Genomic DNA, 20,936 nt, shown 5'->3' with positions numbered 1-20,936 from the left:
CTGACATTGTGACTTAGTATTTGCTGCCTGGAAAAGACATCCAGTCATGTCAGCTGGCCACTATAGTGGCTTATTAGCTTTTTAATCATTATTTGTCATATCTTGCATTGGAGAATAACTGCCCTGGTCCTTAACACTTCTCAACAGAGCTAAGACAGCTTCAGTAGTTAGTCTGTTTTATTCAAATGAGTTTACAGTGCAAATGCTTTAGTGCCAATAATGATCACTTCATATGCATTACTTCTTACAAGCATACCACACAAGTGAAAACTAATTAGGAGCTCTATTTTTTTTCATCATAATTATGAAGTTGTTTAAGCTAGTCATACACTTACCACTTAATATTTGCCAAATATTACTAAAAAAAAAAAGTTACCATAGAAGTTGCATCTTAGAAAGGGCAAGTTTGTTCTTAACAACTTTTCAACCTTAAAGTTGTGTTCTCTTGGTGAGAAATACGGGGGTGTCTTGCCACAAGACAGGAAGATAAGTCTCATTTAAATAAGCTTTTGCAGTGGAATGTAGAAATTAAGCAATATGGCTTACAATTCCAGTAACTGAAGCATTAGTACACCAGTGCATTATGCCAAATATAACTTATTCTTTAAAATATATTACTACTTATTTAGCTAAATGTTACTTCAATATTAAAGTTGGAGCTATTAGTACAGGGTGGGAGGCTGTGCTTCAGCAGCACAGTTGTAGTGAATTTAAAAAAAATGCAATAACAACCAACTATGGTTGAAGTTTAAGATAAAGATAATTGATAATAATTTTGATCCTGCATCAAGCACTGTGCAATTCATTAACTTTCTATCATCCTGCATGTTAATGTGAACATAAGAAAAGACAATATTTGCCTTAATAACTAAAGCAATACATGAAGATTTTGGCTTTCAGCAAGAAGTTCCCCACTTTTCTATGCTCGGATAGATGCAGTCATTTAACTGAAGTCCCGATTAGTAAGAATAAGAGGAGCCACTAAGGTCCAAAGATAGAGAAGAAGACAAACCCAGCTGGAGGTTATCTTCACCCACACGGCTGGCCACTTGCTTGTCATTGTTTTAAAATCTGCATCAGGGCTAGAAAGTAAAGAAATCAATTACTAGGTATTTGAGACACCATCCACACTTTGCTCCTGCTCAAACTAATCTGAAATTAGGAGAATTGTTTGGGACACTCAAATACCTTTGTGGGAACATGGTGAGACAACCAAACCAGCAACTTCCTGTGGCTCCCTGGTAGACCTCTTGCCATCCAATTTTTCAGAACGGACTACCTTGTATATGTTGATGTACTACTCTTAAAGCAAACCCTTCTTCAGATTCCTGGTAACGAGTATGCTCACAGAGCAGCAGCTATTCATACGCTAACCCAGTCCACCAATCCTAGGGAAAGCTATTACAAGCTGCAGCAGCAGAGCATATATCTAAACACAGCATGCATGGCTCTCCCTACGTGTCCCTCCAGTCTCAGTGTGAAAAGCCAGTAACATTAGGCTAGACTCAAACTTCCCAGGAGGCCACCTCAAGCCACTTTCCCATGCATCCTTCCTATTACCTGCACAGCTGAAAGAGGGTGACCAAGCTTTTTGTTTTCTTTTGTCCTTGCAGCTGTGAAGCAGTCTGCTAGGACTCCAGCTGTTGATTTTGCTATTCTGTGAATGTTAACTCTGAATTTAACACAAAATAGAGAGCCACGATTTAATGCATCTGTCATAGGCACAGCACTCCAAACAGCTTGGCACGAAGACACTAAAGAGCAAGAATCTAGCGACACAGAAATACTGGCAAGCACATAACAGCTTATCACTTTTTGTCTTGTTCTTACCTGTACCAATTTGTGAGTGTCATCATAATGTAAAGAGAGGCAAGAAAGAGCATGAAGTGAAAGAAGGCATAGCTGTACTGAACTCCCTCCTTCTCATTATCCATGACACGACGCACTTCTCCATCCTCTGCAGCCCCGCTGCCTGTTCCCACAGTCTCCTCCAGAATGGCACTGTCACTCCCAGACAGTGTAAGCTTGTTCACCTGGCTGTTACTTGAAGAGCGGATGCTGCAGTGTAAACCAAAGGGAAACATGATTAAAAACTCATTTTTATGAAGTTGGCTGTGTTTGTTAATAAAGCAAGCAATAGATCATACGGATGTCTGCAGCTAGCAAATAAATTTTTTTTTAACCTAGAAGCATAAGGATGCTCCTTAAAGAGCTATATTTCAATCTGAGCTTTCTTTAACCTAATTAAGCAGTATTCCCAGTTCACATCCTGAAACACATTTTGTTTTATCTCAATCAGGCTAATAAAGCTTATGCTGATCCACAAAATAGAATACACAGAAGTGCATTTTATTAGCTATATCTGATTCGGGTCTGAGACCACCTAGGTGGAATGTGAGCGAATGCAGCTACGTTTTTGCCTTGGACCCAGATCCAAGTGAAAAGGGCAGAAAAATCCCAATTGTTTATCATTTGTAAGCAATACAGATCCTACCTGGAATACAAGAGGCAAAGGACAAAGATAACTAATCCAACAATACTCTGTGCATCCCACCACTGTAAGGACTTGGGCGGAGCTGGAGTGGCAGGTATGACAGTGGTATTTGCTGGAACAAGTGTGGGTGTAGCTATCTGCGTAATGATGTTCAGCAAACTTGGGTTACAGCTTCGTTCTGAAAGGGATTTAGAGGCGGATTAAGAGAGATGAGCTTTTACGCTACATTTAACTAAGAAAAGATGACAGATAAGCTCGCATTGTTTCATTTGCTTTAACTGCTGAGTCTAATTCCCCAGAAGCAGCACTGGTACAGAATATTTTTTCTTTCTGTGAGTTAGGCAATGGTACAAAAACAATCAGAATACCCTGACATGATTTCCTTTTCCCTCACAAATAGCCCCAGTTCCAGTTAGTTCTGGAAAGAGGCAATTCAATGGTTTTAGTAGAATCAGCTTTACTCTTTCTCACTAGATTTTATCTAGACAGAAGATAAGCAATCCCCACACAGCAATCTCTAATAACAATATGCCCCACCAACAAATTCGGCTTTCACACCAAAATATATTACTTAAGACAGGCAGTTGCTTACCAGGCTCATTAGACATGGCCGACCAGGTGAGATACATGGTGTAGAGAGTGATGACAGAGGACTGGAGGAGGCCGGAACGAGGCTGATGTTCCTGTTCAAAGACAACCATCCAAGGTCAAAAGGGCAAGTTTTACCTTTAGTTGGACTTAATCTCCATTGCTACAGATTTAACAATTATTAGCATGAAAACAATTTGGTTTTTAGAAATGCCCTGGGCTTTGTTCTATGCTTAAAAGACACGTAGAAACTCCTGGAGTGAAAAAAAATATATACAAATAACTAAAATACGAAAGGATTAAGAAAACCAAATTGAGGGGTTTTGTGTGCCAGTCAAAGTTCTTACTGAGTTAATCCCAATTTACTTAGCAGTTTTGTAGATACAAATCTAGCACATTTACCTGAGAAATATCCAGTTCAAAAATCAAGTAACATGCAAGCTTCCTATCGATATTAAACACTTTTATCCATAATTTGGCAGTCACAGTATTAAGCCGATAAATTCCCAGTTTATTTTGCTCTTGAAAGATACCTGAGAGGTATCTCTGCCCTGCCAGAACCTTGACCACTACAGCTATGCCAGCCATGTCCTCCATGGGAACAAAGCTCAGCACTCAGAACCACGCTGGCCAAAAAAAGCCTATCTACAGGAAATACGTCACTACATAGCACATTGGTTTCAGAACAAGATTATGTTTTTAAAATATTCCTGGCTAGCATAGCTATGACAACCAAACTTTAAAGTTCCTATGTCTGGCTGAATTGGTACAACCACGTGACTTTCCTGTTTTGTATTTCTGAAGAAAATAAAGTAAAATAATACCTGAACTTTTGGAAGGATAGAAACAATGGAGACAGCAATGCACAGGATCATATTAATGCTTATGAAGAACTTGTTCTCGGTGCAGTCATCAGGTTTTGTGTAGAAAACATAAAAAAGTACAACAAAAACCAGTGACAACGCATAGAACAAGCTTGTACAGGAGAGCAGAGCTGGAGGGAAAAAAAACATTACAATAAAGGTGTAGTTTGACAATACAATATATCTAAGGTGACCTAATGGCTAACTACTGCTGTAGCGGGACAGTCCCCCTTCCCCACTTGGAAGTCTCGTCCAGAAAGATATACAGGCAGAATGTGTTATTAGGCAGTATTAGGCTAATTTTCTGTTTTGGCTCATTAGGTACTATAGCTCATAGGAAAGCCAATTATTGGCATCATGGGAATAGGATCTGTGTTTCAGCTGCAGTTTAATTGGTTTAACTGTACTGTCAAGCCAGGCAGTGTCAACAATGAGTGCTCTTTGCACGCTATAATGGGGCATGACAAGTCCTGAATTTCGACTTCTACACTACAGGCCACCTATTTTCATTTCCATTCTGCTGCGTTCTTTGTAAGGAACCACAAAATGCTGATGCAGCATTCTTAGCTAGGAACAGAGAACCACAAAAATTGGCACTTTTTATTTGCTATAGTCAGCTCAGGCGTGTGAGGTGAGGCAGGCTTGCTGTTGTTGTACACCATCACTGACATCACTAACTTCCAGAGGATGTCAGTACGGTAGGTGGCAAAGCAGACTTAGAATTAAGAGCTCTAGGCTCCTAGTTCAGCACTCACAGCGTAGGCATGTAAACTAGACAAGAAAGTGAAGTGCTGTTTATTATTACTATCAGATCTGCCAGTCAGAAGCCTAGAGTATTTTGTGTTTTATTTAATGAGAACAGGGCAATACTGCAGTTCCTAATTCCAAATATTTACTTAAGGAGGCTGCAGAATTTAATTCTAGGATATGTCTGCAAAATAGTAAGTGACATTATGCAGAGTACTGACCAGCAGAAACAAATCCTTTCCAGTCAAAGATTCCTACCTGCATACCAACATTTAGAATTTCCCTCCTCCATTCTCTCAACCCAGCTCTCATTCCAGGAGTGAGCAAAGTCCACAAGAAGCACTAACTGGATAAGAATGAAGCAGAAGGCTCCACAAACACCAATAGCAAACCAGGCTAGAAGAGAGGGCAAGAAAAACAGGGTTAACCTTCATCATTCACACACTACCAGAGAAAGAATTAGCTCCTAATTATACTGCAGGGGAATAATGAAAAAAAAAATGAAGCTATATTTAGAAATGCAGATGCTATTATTCTCTCTGGCCTCCATCCCACGGAAGCATGCAAGGAGCCTCAACTTCCTTAAGGGGACAGCCTGTGCTAGTCAACCTGAGCATGAGAACATGTAGCCCAACGTATTTTCAGAATGAATTCAAGGTCTAACGCAAGACATCTTTGTGCACCTAAGCAACATCATGCCACATTTCTTTGAGAATCAACAAAATTTTCTAGCTAGACAATAAAAGTTTCTTGCAAAGATTTGACAGAGACTTTGGGAAGTGTTCAGCACTTGTCACAGACAGTATGCCAAGACACCTCTAACCTAAACAGTGAAAGAAGATTCAATCCACTAGTGGTGGTGTCACAGAGTAATGAATTATTAATACACAGCACCTATTCTCCTGAAAATACATTGCTTAACCCCATTACTTCAGCTGGTCACCAAAACATTTAGTGACCCAAGATCTTGTAAAGAAATAGGCTTGGAGTCTTCTACAAGACAACTTCCACTATCACACCTATTGCCCATAGTCTGTGAAAGGTTTTGAGTTTATTAAACAGACTTCTATGATTATGTATTAACTGTACCTCTTGTAAAAGGTCCTTCAGGAATGTAAAAAGCTCCAACCATGATACCTACAATGGCAGCTATTTTGAAGAACCAGAACCTTTAAAAGAAGAAATTCAAAAGCATTGGTCTTACTTTGCACACAATAGCTATGTTTTACAGGACTTGCAATCCAAGAGATGCTCAACACTTCACTGGACAAGTCCCTCAGCAACTTGCTCCACACTGACCCTGCTCTGACCAGGCAGCTGGATCAGATGATCTCCAAATGTCCCTTTCAACTCAAATTATTCTACAATAATTTAGTAATCTGACCCAAAACCAAATCAGTTAAATCAGTGAGTAGTTTCTGCTGGATAACTGAGTCAGAACGGTTCAGCGAATGGCTCAATGAGTGCTAGATTCAGTGCAAGGCAGAGAATAAAATAACTGAATGTCTAACATCTCTGTGGAATCAGAAAGGGGTAACAACCCAGTTTCAGCATATTACCAATGATGACTAGCTTCATATTATCACCGAACACATAACATGAGTAAAAAGTCTTTTATGAGACTGAATCATTAGTCTGTGTTTAGTTCAAAAGAAAGTTAAGACTGTCAATGTATGCTTAAGCAATTTGCCATTCTGTTCTGCAAGGAAGCTTAGGAGAAAGGGAGGAAACAAGTTATAAGACAAGCCAGCTGGCTTACAAACATACCCATTGTGCACAGAGGCTCTTGGATCGTTACTTGTTTTCACTTCTATCATGAGCAGAGAAAAGAGAAAGAAAAACACTGCCATGGCAAAGCTGATTCGATAGACAGCTCTGTATCCAACAAACACATCGCAGTTGAGAAAGCCATTCATATGTGGTATCCGAGTATGAAGCCCGTCATCACAAAATCCAGGCACCTGAATAATGACACATTAAGTTGTGAAATTACTGCTGTATTTGCAATTACAGTCTTCAAGCACTCAAACAGCTAAGGTTCACTGCCAGCTCCTTTCTGGGAGAGCTGATAATACAAAGCTCTGTGCTCAGCCAGACAGCAGACACCTTATCATCTTTCTTTCCCCAAGTCATCACTAAAAACATTTGGGAAGATTAAAGTATCAAAGTTGCAGGCCTGTGACTGACAATTTCCAGGCCTACTCTGGTTAAGTTTCAGAGACCAGGCATGTGCTTAAAAACCTGCACTTGCTGTTTCAGCTAGAAGCCATTCAGTATGTGTTATCTCTTATGTGTTATCTCTTAACTCAGGGGTCATCCCCACCTCACAGGACTGTAACTGAGCCATAACAACCCCACTGGTCTCTTGTGTAATCCATTCCAAGCAAAAAGAATCAATACTCACTGGCACGAGGTACGCTTAAGTAAACAGTTTAAAAGAGGTTTTCCCTTCCACACCTTTTTCAGCTGCTCTTCCATCCCTGGCGCCAGCATAATGCAGGCAACCGCTGTGCTGAGGAGGAGGAGGAAGGCGTAGATAAGACGCGTCACGGTGGAATTCTTGCTGCTGGGACAACATCGGCACAGCAAACAGGAGGCCCCGCTGCACAGACAGGGGATCTGAAGGGCAGACACAGGCACAGTGAGGGCCCCTCCCTCCGCGCTGCCGCAGGGCGCACGGCCACACCGGCACGGGAAGGCCCGGCTCCCGGCCAGGCTCCCCGGTGACTATCGACTTAGGCGTGAGGCCCCGCGCGGCCCGGCAGCCGCCGCCGCCGCCGCCGCCGCCGGGCCGGGCCGTCCCCCCGCGGCCGCCCCGCGGAAGGGCGCACTCACCCAGCTGGCCAGCGAGCAGACCCCCAGCACCGCCCCCATGATGGCGATGGCGATGGCGATGGCGCCGCCACCGCCGCCGCGTCCCCGGTCCCGCCACTTCCTGCTTCCGCCCCGCGGGGTCAGGCGGCCGCCGGCCCGCACCGCCGTCGCCGCCGCTCATTGGCTGCCCCCGCCATGCCGCCGCGCGCCAGGGGCCATTACCCGCCAATGAGGAGGCAGAACGGAGCGGGAGTGGGTGGGGAGATGGGAAGCGATAGCGGCGGGGATTGGTCCTTCTGCTCTGTCCTTCCGTCTTCTTCGAAGCGGCGAGGTCATAGAAGAGGGTTCGCTGATTGGTGGAGATGGGCAACGAGCGGGCGTCTTCACCAGCAGGCGAACCAATGAATAAGGGTTCTCCGCAGTGGCACAGTGATTGGCAGGGCTTCCAGCCATTCAACACAGCCGCGGAGACGGTTGGGGGCGCTCCCGCGCGCCGCGGTTGCCATAGCAGCGCGCGGGGCCCTACGCGCCGGACGGCGCCATGGCGCCCCCCGGCGGCGAGGGGCCGCGTTGCCCGGCGCGTCCGTGTCCGTTCGCGTTACGCTCCCTTTGTAACGTCAACGCTCCCAGCGAGCTAAGCGGGAGATTTACCCCCTTAAAACGGAAGGAAGAGCGGGGAGAGGGACTGTGTGGCGAGAGACACCGTTTTGCCTCTGCCCAGAAGGCAGAGGCCTCTCTCCTTTAGGCGGAGAGAAGCGGCCGGGCGGCCCGCAGGGAGCCGGGTGGCTTTGGGGACGTTACCGGCGGCTGAGGTTACGCAGAGTTAGAGGCTGTGGTCTGGCTACAGCAGTTCCAGCCATCGCACATCGTCTCTTGCTGTGGCAGACCCTTCTTTCCCCCACGTGGACCTCTCAGAAAAAACTGCAGCTGTCACAGAAAGAGACAAAAAGATCAGAATGGAAGCTTTACTGGCATTTTAAACTGCCAAGAAATGACAAAGAGCTTCTCATAAACCAGTCACTTACTTTCTGCCAGCAGCTTTAATAAGAATGTGTGAAAACTGTGTTAACAGTATTTTTTAATCAGCATCGTTCACGAAAATACACACACTTCCTTCAGAAAGAGATCACACCCATAAATCATTGAAACTGTGCTTCCTTCAGATAATACACGAACCTTTACCTTATCGTTAACATATTTTGCTTATCTTCTTGTGTGCACCAGCTGGATCTGTAAGCAGGCTTTTGCCAGATCCCTTCTACTCCACTCTTCTGTGCACATGAGCGTACGCAGAATGAAGGCAGAGTCCCAAATTCTGTGTTCCCTCCCCAGCAATCTTGGGTAGATCATCTCATATTACTCACACAGTGGTGAAACTCAGCTAAATCCTGAGTCTAATGATATTTCCTTCACAGGAAATTTATGAGACTAATAAGTTTGTTAAGTACTATGAGATCCTCCACTGAATTATGCTAGGGAAGGGCAGAGGATTTACATATGAAGCTTTTTCCTTCCACTGTCCAAGGGATTTCCAAGGGCTTGTTTTACTTCCCAACATAAAAGTCTTCTGATTCTGCATAACATCACCTCAAACAACACGTGTTTAACAGGAGATAAGGATGAAGTCAGCCAGGTTATTGTCAGCAATGGGAATGACACAGGATATGGCAGGAGGTTATCCTAATTTGTACAAAAATACCCCGCTCTGGTATGTTAATCAGTTTTGACAGCAGAATAAAGCGGTGCATCCCGTACACATCTATATGTTAGTTGTCTGAAGGGCCTATAATACAGTCCTTGAAATTAGGTAATAGTTAAAGGAAATGTGCCAGATATAGTCATTCGTAATTTTCTGCAGTTCTTTGTGCTATTGAGCTAATAAAAAAATGTCACTCAAGCTTGTGCGTTAGTGCTATTTTTGTTAGTCTCAAGGGTCTCTCCCTGCCCTGATAACAAAAATGCGGAACGTTCTTCAATGTTCCCTGGAATATGTGAGGGTCGGTGGTCTGCATGGGCTATATTTTTACAAGTGACAGTTCTCACATACAGGTTGTGATTGAATAAATCTTTGACCTTCCAGAATCTTTCAGCCAGCTGTTTAACAGAGGGAACTGCAAGTTGGAACAGCTGGGTCAAATCAAGTGTAAAAATTTTAAAATAGTAGGTAATCTGTGTTTCTCCAGTATTAGCATTCTGACCTGTATACAGATGTAAACATTTTACTGTGCTTTGGCCTGCGTACACCTCAGAATGTTGAGGCAATGGCATCAACTCTTTAACATACCTCTCCTAATTATTGGACTTCCGCTCTGTGAAGCGTTTAGCTTTCAGTGCTGTTCATGACTGCCCTTTGACTCGATCTCCAGAGCATAGAGAACCACTGGCTGAACCACTAGTGAGTTGAATTAGTATTTAAATGGATATACTTGATAGTTTCTACACAGTCAGGATGTTCTAGCAGCATAAAAAGTCCTTCCAAGTATAAATATAATTAAGTTTATGGCTCTCCCAAATCACTTTCATTGGGTATAATCTAGCAGCATGCTGTAGGTACAGGTGTTCATTCACCAGTAACATTCAAAGGACAACATGTGTTGTTTGCTGTGATCCCCAGAGAAGCACAAGCAATCAGTTTATGTTCCACTGTGGTTCTCCTCTGCTTCGAGGTTTGCTTTAGACTGTCAAGCCCCTGCAATATGAAATCGGCAAAAATCAGCACAGTCTGCACTCTCAAGCCCATCTCCTAAGTCTCCAAATATGCAAGCTTCTTTTCTTTTTAGTCCTTTGCTCACGATTTTATAATTTTCATCTTCTTTGACTGCGCACATTATGATTGCATTAGCACCTGCCTCTGCACTTCTTAGACTATTTTCCTATCATGTCAGGGATACATGAGTCATCTTATTTGTGATCTACTGAGCTGAGTTAGAGTCACAGTAGCGTTGTGCTCTTCAAGGCCATTACTAAAGCTGCTAGAGCTTGCATAATATATTCTTCTGTGTCTAAATCCCTCAGAGATTGAGTATCTGTTTTCTTTTTCACCCCAAATGACTATGCAACTGTGTGAGTCACTGCTATTATGATAGAGGAATTGTAATCCTTGTGTCTTTCCAGGTCTGTATGGCCAGAAATTTCTCTTATAGGATACCTTTGTTCAGTCTTCTCCGAGTCCTCTTATGTCACCAGAGACATGTTCACTGACTTCAATTCACTTTAGACTCTGTGCTTTGATTTGGAAACTTCTGTAGGTCTGGTTATTGGTAAAACAGATGGATATAAAAATAAGATTTAGCCAATATCCTGGAATGAGATTACTGAGCTGTTTCTTCCCATTATTTATGGAAGCATTAGTAAAACTTAAACATATTGAAAAGTATTTAAAATAACATAAAAAGAAACTTATTAAAAAAATCAGACCAGAGCTACACTACAGAGAATATTTTGTACAAAAGCCCCGTAGTGACATCTGTTAATGAACCATGAAAGGGACAATCAACAGATGGTTGTTATAAAGAAGGAGGGAGTGAAAGGTGTTCTTTTGTAATAGGTTAACATGGTATCCCTGCAAATAGCATGGGATGCTCAGAGAGAGCCCTTTGAGGGAGAGGATCTTACATGGAAAGGTCATTGTGGCTCTTCCAAACACACTGGCATATGTTGGAAGAGCCTTCAGCCTGCTCTGACCTTCAGCCTGCTCTGACAATTGCCCAAGGAGGACCCTTGCAGCAACAGGAATTGCTGGAGCTTGGCACATTTCCCTGTTCGCCTGGCAATGCTGATCCAGGCTACTTTTTGATGCCAGAGCACCTCCACAGTGCTGCGCAGTGCATCAAAGGCCCTCCTTTTAAGCAGCTACTTCAGAAGTGGGTGCTGCAAAGCAAATCAATGTTCAACCTAAGCATTGCCCAAAAGCAGTTACAAAAAATGCTTCTCATTATTTTTTCTTACCTGATATGGAATTTGTTGTAAAAATAGATTTTTTTTTTCTCCTCTGCAACCCCATTTCTTCCTTGAGAACCTGCACAAAATCCAGCTGGCCAGACTTGTATCAGGGATCACTGCAGCAGAACAGATCCTATCGAAATGATAGTAGGAGCAATAATCAGGAATTTCTGGATTTAATCCTGCTTCTGAAGGATGAGTTGCGTAGCTTTAGTCGAACCAGAGCAGTACGCGAGTTAATATGTTAAGTGAGAAAATCAGCATTCCCAAAGAGTCATGGCAGGCTCAGTTAGTTCATCTTTCCACGCAGAGTGGGAAATACAGATCACTAAACACCTGTTCACTGGTCTATTACTTAGAGATGTACCCTCACTACTATCACTACTATGGGTGACTTCACAGCTGGATGGAGATACAGCAGTAGTGGCAAGCAAACTTAACCAGAGCCCATCCTCAGCTAGGTCTAAAATGATGTAATTACCACAGTTTTGCCAATTTAAAATCAGATGAGTGCCTAGCCCAGTTTTTTTCTGATATTAGAAAAGCAATACAGAATCATACTAGGTATGATCACTTCTTTTGGAGATTTTTTTGACCTCATTTTCCATTAGCACCCACACTGGTGCTTCTACTTTCCAAGAAGACATTCTGAAGCTGGTGAAATAGCTTTTTTTCATAAATCTTTTAAATCATGTAAATCCTCCTGGCAAACTAGCTGACATTTTAGATACAGCATTTCTGAACTTGTGCCAGAAAGCATTTAACATGTTACAGTTGCTTGTATTGTTGCTGTACTTTTTTAAAGAAGGGAAAACAGTTCCTTCCTCTTGTGTCTCCAGCAGAGACTGTTTCTCCTCAAGGAAGGAGTTCACATGATCATGTAGATGCGTCAGATAAATCCCTTCCCACGTTTGATATTTGCTAAGTTGAATGATTGTTATTCCAAAGCTGATAGCTGGAATAGTTGTATGATTTAACTTCTCTGAAGCTCTTTTTCCTTCTGCTCACTAGCTTTAAAGAAATGAATATAAAAATGAAAACTGTCAACTTAGAAAGATTCATTAACCACACATTCTTGACCACATTATCTACACAAGCATTTCTCCCTGCTTGTTTGTTTAAAGCTGGCCAGGAGTCAGGCTCTAAGTTCCAGAAATACTTTTAAGATAACAAAAATGGGCATTCAGATTGAAAAGGAACTCTGTATTTAGAAACTCAGAACTACTACTAGGGGGTGGCTGTGCTGTTAACTCTTCTGGTTGCTCTGAATCTCCATGGTATTGGAGAGTGAGTAATGGCATTTTACTTTATATGAATGTTTTTCCCATCCTAGATGATTAAAAAAAATACCTTAGAGGAGTCTAGTAATACAACACCCAGCACTAATCACATCATGGCTTTCAATAAAGTTGTTGCCTGAGAGAGACTAAATCAAGCAAATTCACAGGGACGGTGTTGAGCAAGAACTGTGACAAGGCTCAGTATTCACCGAGTCCACGTGCACTTGGTACTGAAGAAAACACAAGCTTAATTTTAGAAGGGAAGGAAGAGTGAAAAGCGAGAGTTGAGTGCTAGTTTGTAAGGGGATCTTACAAACTGGTTTCCTGCTGCAGAACACATTTGGGAACACTGAACCTTTACTAAAAGCTCACACATTAAAAAATGTAAAACATATAGGGAGTGTGTCACATTTTTTTCAAAGTTTTTTAAAGAGTTCATTGAAAACAAAGATAAGGCACATTTCCAAGCTTGGCTTCCATAGACTTTTCAGTATCTGTAGCAAAGTATTTGTCCCCTAATATGAATAATAGCTCCATTCCAGATTTGCTGTCCTTTTGAAATACTGGTGGAGGTGTTTTGTCAGACTCTAAAGGAGGGCTTACAATTCTTAATTAAAATGCATTTTAATATAACTAAATTTGTTACTATGTTAAGGGCTGATGCAAAACCTCACTGGCTGATAATGCCGTTCTTAGATGTATTTTCTTTCCAAACGTGTTTAGTATTGTTTTAGTCCTCAGATAATTTCATGCAACAGTCATGAAAAAATAGAAATGGACACGCTGCTGTTAGTGTGTATTTCAGAACTTTCCACTGTGTTATCAGCCATTTCTAGGGTGAGAAATGCAAGAATATAGAACCTTTGGCAAGATGTGACAGTATAAAAGAGCCGTCTCTTTTCACTGCACTGCTGGGATGGCTTCATCTCACCTACCTGCAGCCACCTTAAAGGTAAGTATCTAATCAACATTAGTTTATCGAGCTTTCTCTATAGCCAGTGAAGATGGACAGGCTGGATGAATTGCTCACTGATATCTGATCTGTCTTCAAATAGGACAAATCACCACTGCAGTGCCCCTGGCCTCTATTTACTGTCATGGGAATTTTGATGTCTTATTTTCAGGTGAGTTTTGTGTGGTTTTAGAATGAAAGTCTGGTTGTAGCAGTATATTAATTTCAGTGAAGATAATGCACAAAACCTGGCACATTCAGTTCAACAGCAAATGGGCTGGCAGTGGTAATCTCTGTTCAACTATTTGTCAGTAGGGGTTGAAATTTAGTTACCGTTTTATGCTTAGATCCTAATAATGTTAAAATGCTGCTTAACAGAAGAGCCATTATTTACACTTAATGAAAGTGATACCATGACGCATTCCTTACAGAGAAAATGTACTATCACATCCTGGCAATTCCTTGACAAAAGGAATAGCGGGAGTAGCAGTGAACAAGTGGTGGTGAACATACCATGAGCCCTGCCTAAATGACCTGCATACGTGAGGAAGTCAGTATGCAGCAAATTAAGATGGATTTGCAGCACACAAGTCATTCTGCATAAATTTCTGGGGTGAAGATTCCTAGATTCCTAATATATAGTAGTTTACTCCAGTTTAGGAATGGAGCAAGGACTTTAGTTTGCATGAGTTTTCTCTGAGTGGTGTAATTACTGGTTAGTGCACAACATACCTCCCATCCAACCCCGATGCACTAGATTCTCCATGAAACAGGTCTTCAGACTGAACTGTTGTTGTTCAGTAAACAATCATTCCCATGGCAAGCAGGATTCCACATTTCTCCCTCCAACAGGCAACATTTCAATATCGAGTCTATAACGTTTCTCTAAGTTTGCATCTTAAATTTCTCTAATAAACTGGTAGATTTAATGAGCCTTTTTTTTCCCTTCCTGTAAATGATGAAAGGAAAAGGGGTCTGTTGTTCCTTTAATTCTGGTTCTCTGTTTCACCAGCAAGGTGACAGCTAGCAGAGCAATCCCTTGCATGCTGGGACTTGCTTCCCAGATTGGTTTAGATGTTGAAAAGCAGGTGACCTTCTGCATTCAGAACAAAAGCAGCGTGTTTGGTGGCGCTGCTGGAGAGAGCTGAGGATGAACTTCCCATAGCAATGAAAAGGCATACAGGAATGTTTCTAGGTGCCCAACTAGCTCCATTCTAGTTCAACTCATCATTTAAGAGTTCTGAGATTTAATAGTTTTGTTAATGATATGGTACAGCGCCTAGTGACTTGGATAAATAATAACTAAAAGCATCTAAGTGAAAATTCCTCCTGGTTGTTCTGTGCAAGCCCTCATTTTTGCAGGGAAGCACACAGTGCTGTTGTGAAGCACACATCTCTTGTCCAAACTCGGAGATCTCTTTCCTTGCTGGTTGCCATAGTGATAGAGCGTGCCGAGGGCCTTTCGGGGTAGTATTCTGCAATACAAGACCAGTTAGATATGACATCTCTTTGCTTAACAGCTCATTCAGCTAGTCAGCTTTTCAAGTTCCAGCAACTACGTCAAGCTTGAGAAGGGCAGCTTGCAAAGTATCTGTCTCTACAGTTGGCCTTTTTGCAGCTATTTAGCTTGCTATGCAGCTTGTTCCCTTAACATGCCTTAGCAGGATGGTCAACTATTGTCCACACAAAAATAATGACAGTTGCACTGATGGTTTGCAACATATATGGCAAATCACGCAGAGTACTGTGGTGAGAGCAGAGGGCCGTACCCAATGCCTCAGTGAAATGCTCCTGCGTTACTAGGCAAATCTTGTTTCTACTTCATGTACATTGTTAACACAGTATTTTGATCTCCAACCAGAACAGGGAGTTGTTCCTATGAAGTGCCCTGAACGCCTACCGACCAAATTGCACCTTACTGATCTTAGTCTTTATGGCCTCGGGAACAGCTGGAACAGATAAGCTGCACTGTGTCTAAGGGCATGGGATGGCACAGGATGTAGGAACTGCCTTATTGAGCTTATCCAGCCTGCTGTAGCAGCCAGCTGCTTTATGAGAAGACAGAGCATCATCCAGTGACATATGCACCCCTTAATGAGCCGATACAAAAAGCAGAGCATCGTGCCAGGAGGTTAAGCTGAATATTTTCCTGACCTTAGATAGAGAGCGAGCGTATGTGTTAAAGCTTGAAGATTAGAGTCCTCTGACCCACAACAGAAGATTAATTGCCCAAGTTCTTCCATTACCAATACAACCTAGGAATACCCCAGTCAGAGTCCATGGAATAAAATCATGTGAAAGTCCATTTAGCTGGGAGCACAAGTCAGGACCAAAACATCTACTTCTACACATCTGCAACAGGAATCCTTGTCTGACTGCAAAACATTGGAGAAAAATCATAACTGTTGGCTGGGTGGCTCCAGCATGTATTATAAAGCTGACAGAGAGGACTAATTTCTTCTCATTTATTAGCATTCCTCTTTGCCCTCCAGAAAGAATCAAGCTTGCCAGCCTAGCCTGATACTTAATGTCTTCTAACAATCCCATTTAGCAGAAACAGAGGGAGAAAGAGATGAAATACCTGTGTGTGGACCTTTGAGGAACTCCTGCTTCCCTTTCAGCGAGACCTGAACAGTCAGTCACAAGCAGCCCTCTTGAACAACTCTGAGTAACTGAAGTAATGTGTCTCCTGTAGTACTGTCTCATCCTGACACTCATTTTAGCTCATTTTCTACATCAAACCCCTCTTGGCAAGCAGAAGCCAGCAGTAATGAACCTATTAACTAATACTTGCATGTCTCCTCCTCTCCAATTACAGCCCTGAACTGAGATGTTGATAGTCGCCTTGTGCCACAACAAGAAAGCTTTTGCTAGCAGAATGATTTTCTGATGAAGCATGTGCTGGATATGTGACCTTTGTGGGTTTATACTGAAGCAGCTTCTGGATCCCTTTAGACAAACAAATCCCTTAACAAGCAGGATTTATGCTTGTTTTGTATTCTTTATGCTGCTAACCAGCTGCCACACTTTCTCCTATCAGCAGCAGGTAAAGTGCTTCTTCTATAGAGCGTGTAAGGTAGTTTGTAACAGGCTTTGAGAAACTTCTGGGTAAAATATAGCATAAGATAGCGCTCTCATTGAATGATGATTCTGGCTTACCATGAGATCTGAGACTTGCTTGTATTTGTTGCAGCTGCAAAGAAGTAACTGACAGTGACTTATTTTGCAAGAGCCTTTGCATGCAAGGAACTTTACAGAAATGAATGATTAAAGGGTGCATTTCCAAGATTTGCTTAAAGCAAAGGCTTTGAACCAAACTTTGGAAACTATTAAAAAAAGTTCTTTTATTTTCCCAACTTGATACATTCCCTAGGGAAAAAGAAAGAAAATAAGTTCCGTCTGAGACTCGAAACCGCTATCTAGCTGGGATAAGCCTTTTAGACTTGTTTGACTCCACAGGCAGGGAAGATAAGATTCCTGGGGAGCAGTGGAAGGCAAGGGGGATGGGATGAACTTGTGGAGTGAAATTGCCCAGAAGCAAAGCACAACCACTCACTTTGCAGTGAAAAGCTTTATCATCTCTGCACAGATTACCGGAGCTAAAAATAGCTTCAGCTCAAAGTAAACAGTGTTTGAGAGTGCTCTGCCCTGCTGGCATGTCAACCCTGCGCTGAGCCACTTTGCGGGAGCATCCAAAGCGGCCCATTCAGGCGGCGCACGTCCACACGTTCCCAGTACGGCCGTGCGGAGAGAGCTCTCCACAGTCAGACTTCATCATTAGACTCTGGCCATTAATAAAAGGTGACACTAGAGATGGTTTGCTAATGAATTTAGCCTTGTTATAGCTTCTTTTTTTCTTTTTCTTTTTCTTTCTTTCTTTTTTTTTTTTTTAATTTCACCTGTTGCTGAACCTTTCTGGATTAGCAGCTTCTATAAAAACTAAATTGGCTTGAACATCAGATTCATTCAGACACGTTGATTCTCCCCATCTCTTCTGTAATCCACAGTGAACTGTGCCCATTCGCCTAGATTTAAGACAGCGAAAAGAGTAGTTTGTCACTAAAGCTGCTTTTACCTGTCAAATTCTTCTCTTGTTACGGTTCCTAGAGTGCAAGATGTTATTTGATGGCTTAAGACGTTGTCACTGTCTTTAATGAGCCCAGCAGACCGTTGAAATAAGCTATGCATTTCCTGATCAGAAGTTTATTGAAAGAATGTGGGTTGAGGGGGAGGGGGAAGAGTAGAAGCCTGGAAAAAATTAAGCTACCACATTTTTTCCATGTCTGTTCTCCACCACTCCATATTTCCTTGCAATCTTGATCATATCAAGGGACATGTGTGTAGTTAGGGGACAGCTCTGTGCCTGGGAAATTTAGCAGAATGCTTCGTTTATATGAGAAGGCGAAATAATATAATTGGAGAGCTGTTGCAATGCCGCTCTAACAACGGCAGCGCTAGTTTCGGAGGCAAACTAGGCTCAGCCTGCAAAACATCCAGGTCAAAATCAGGTCATTTCTTCCTGAAATGACAGATTGTCTCCTTGAGCTTCAGAGGTTCCTGGACGGTTGTGTTGTTTTTCTTGCTGGGACACACAGTGCACAGTCAAGCACCGTAGCGCTGCTCTGTGGATTGTTTTCTTGACATTATCACCCTTAGGGATTCTCTCAACTAATTTTGACACTTGTCCTAAAAGATTGCTCCGACTTTGTCCTTCCTCCTTTTGGTCACAAAAGGGCAACAATCAACCCACGGGCTTTCTCGTGGTGCTGGTTTCCAACCCTGTTCTCTGATGCAGAGCATCAAAGAGCTGAACAAAAATCCCTGCGACTCCCTGCAGATCGAGTGCGTAGTCCTCAGCAGACAGCAGCAGCACAACAGAGCAAAACCAAACCTCCTGTTGGCCAGGGTGGCGGTGTCATTAACAGCAGTCCCACACCATGCAGGATAGCACAGCATTGCCACAGCTGGATGCAAGGAGCAGTAAAAACCACCAAAGTCAACTAGAGTAAAAACCACAGAAAAGTACAGAAAGCCATTAAAGGCTTTAGCCGAGCTGGTCTGCTCAACCCTCTAATACAATCTATCACTAAGTGCCTGCCATGCCAGGCATTTGCAATGTGTTCTCATTATGGTGGGACAGCAATAGCATTTACTCATTTATTTATGGCTAGCACCTCAGGATGAATGTCTCAGGGTGTCCGGGACACTCCATATGAAGCAATAGGACAAGAGATGGCAAACCCGAGAATTAACTAGAAATTAGAGTGGACTTCCAGAGAAAAAACGTGAACTTTCATTTAAAAATAAAAATACATACATTAAAAACAATACATTTTTATTCTAAAGTGTTAAGATTTCAGGCAAACTGAAAACTTCTTGGCATCTAAGGACTTTTTTCCTTTTAAGAAAAAGATACATTCTGTGGAAAATATTGTTTTACCCCAGGCTATATTTTTCTGCTTCCAAGGAGTCTTGATTACAAAAGTTTGACCAGCCCTTGTGGAGACAGTCTTAGACGAGGAAGTCACTGTAAGGGTGTGTGTGTGTGTGGAAGGACTCTGACAGATGCTTTGAGGAGCTTGATCCCAGGACTAGACACACAGGATCAGGAAGTTTGAATATGACAAACAGTTAGAGAGAAATCTTGTTTAAAAGGCAGAGTTAGCATACCATGCTCCAAGATTCCTGAAGTGCTGTTATTATCATTGCTACTCATTGCATGCATTGCACCATTTGGTCTGAAAACATCTGGGTTGCTGTTGTGGTAGGCATTTGTATCTTTACAAGTGCATGACAGCATTTGGCCTTCAGACTCTGCAGTCTAAGCATTAGTGTAAGAGCTTTTGTCTTCTGGATTTCTTTCAAATATGAGTTGGACTAAAAAACACTTCAGCCTTTGCTGGACCAGTTGAGCAGTATCCTGAGGCAATGGTCTGGAGAGCAGGTATCTCGGCACACTGTGGCAGAGCCCTTCTCCACCAGCTGTATCCCTAATGAAGATAGGCAGCACTTTGCACTCTGTTCAGGTAAGTAATAATGCATGACTCAAAAGCACCAGAGATTAGTTTCTGTCAAATGATACATCTCTGAAAATCAAACTGGCTTCCTGGTGCCAGTTTTGAAACAAAACAGAATTGAATCAAGAGACAAAGCTATATTAGGTCAGTTTGGGGCTCAGCAGCTACACTGAGCACAAGCACATTTTGCTTTATTGAGGTCTTTTCCCCTTCCTCAGTGCCTCCTTATAGTCATCAGGGTGTTTCCTGCACTGCCTGCTTCTTCTGTTGTTTTTTTTTCTCTCTTCCTGCACGTGATGGCAGGGTGTGTGGGTATCTATCACAACAAGCAGCTTGTTTTCCAAGGCTCACGAGTGAGACTCTCACTGGCAGAGGCTGAGGGAGGTGGAGCAGGTCCAGCTGGGCAGCCTAGTCTGAGGTGGTGGCAGGGTGCGGGTTCTCCTAGCCAGCGTGGAGGCAGATGGCAAGCCTGGGACTGAGTGACTCCAAGGCCCATCTGCAATGCAAGAGCTGTAGGATGAGAGAAAGCCTGGTTTTATATCTGTCTTCTGCTCAGCAAGATGGCAGGTTAGAAGAGCCAAGTCCTTGCAGCCCAAATTGCTTGCTTTGCACTCAACCCAATGGAAACACTCCCATGGCTCTAGTGGGGACTGAACTGGGTCCTCTGCAAATATTCTTCATGCTCCTCAGCTGAGATGTGCCCACTTATTCTCTGCTTTACAAGGTTGTGGCTCACTGTGTCCTTACAGCAGGGACCAACTGTATCTTGCAATCTCTCAGCAAAGCAATTAGCATTAAGGGGCCCTGATTCTGATTGCAGCATTCAGGCAGGAGCAAACCACACAGTTATATCTATCACATTTGCATGTTCACGCACCTCTCCATCCTCCAGTGTGCTGTTAAGGCTAATAGTAGGGTGTGGGCCAAGAGAAAGACTAGAGACAGCACTGCAGTCATCTTGTTCTTTTGGCTTTGGTTACCTGGTGCTGTCTCCAAGGCAGATGGGATATAAGGAGGTCAACACCAGAGAGCAATGTTCCCAAGCCTTTGATATGGCCAAAAGCAACCAAAACTTCCTCTGCTCCTGGAACAGTCCTGAGTTCACTGAGGGCCCCCAGGCTTTGCATCACAGAGGTGCAGACACAAAGATAGGTGCTCAATATACAGCACTGGCTTGCCCTAAACAGTGTCCCCTTCGCCCCTTGGATTTGGGGGCTGTGCTGACACCAGCTGTGCATT

General features: G+C 42.8%; 1 protein-coding gene across 2 annotated transcripts; it reads right to left on the bottom strand.

Annotated features, from left to right (window-relative positions):
- Positions 1-159: 159 nt before the first annotated feature.
- On the bottom strand, positions 160-7,638 carry SERINC3 (serine incorporator 3). Of its 2 annotated transcripts, XM_062589628.1 has the most exons (10): positions 7,528-7,638; positions 7,150-7,311; positions 6,460-6,653; positions 5,782-5,861; positions 4,951-5,088; positions 3,907-4,076; positions 3,087-3,177; positions 2,495-2,672; positions 1,831-2,058; positions 160-1,082 (listed from the first exon to the last, which is right to left on the bottom strand). In XM_062589628.1, exons 1-10 carry the CDS (start codon positions 7,564-7,566, stop codon positions 944-946), a joined length of 1,419 nt encoding a protein of 472 aa, XP_062445612.1. In that variant the 5' UTR covers positions 7,567-7,638; the 3' UTR covers positions 160-943. The 2 variants fall into 2 exon arrangements, with proteins under 2 accessions (XP_062445612.1, XP_062445613.1); XM_062589629.1 differs by lacking the exon at positions 7,528-7,638 and having other exon boundaries at positions 7,097-7,164.
- Positions 7,639-20,936: the final 13,298 nt, after the last annotated feature.

Source organism: Rhea pennata, chromosome 16 (assembly GCF_028389875.1).
Source record: "Rhea pennata isolate bPtePen1 chromosome 16, bPtePen1.pri, whole genome shotgun sequence".
Lineage (NCBI taxonomy): Eukaryota > Metazoa > Chordata > Aves > Rheiformes > Rheidae > Rhea > Rhea pennata.
The sequence above is the reverse complement of the archived record's forward strand: the minus strand, read 5'-3'. Positions and strand labels throughout refer to the sequence as shown.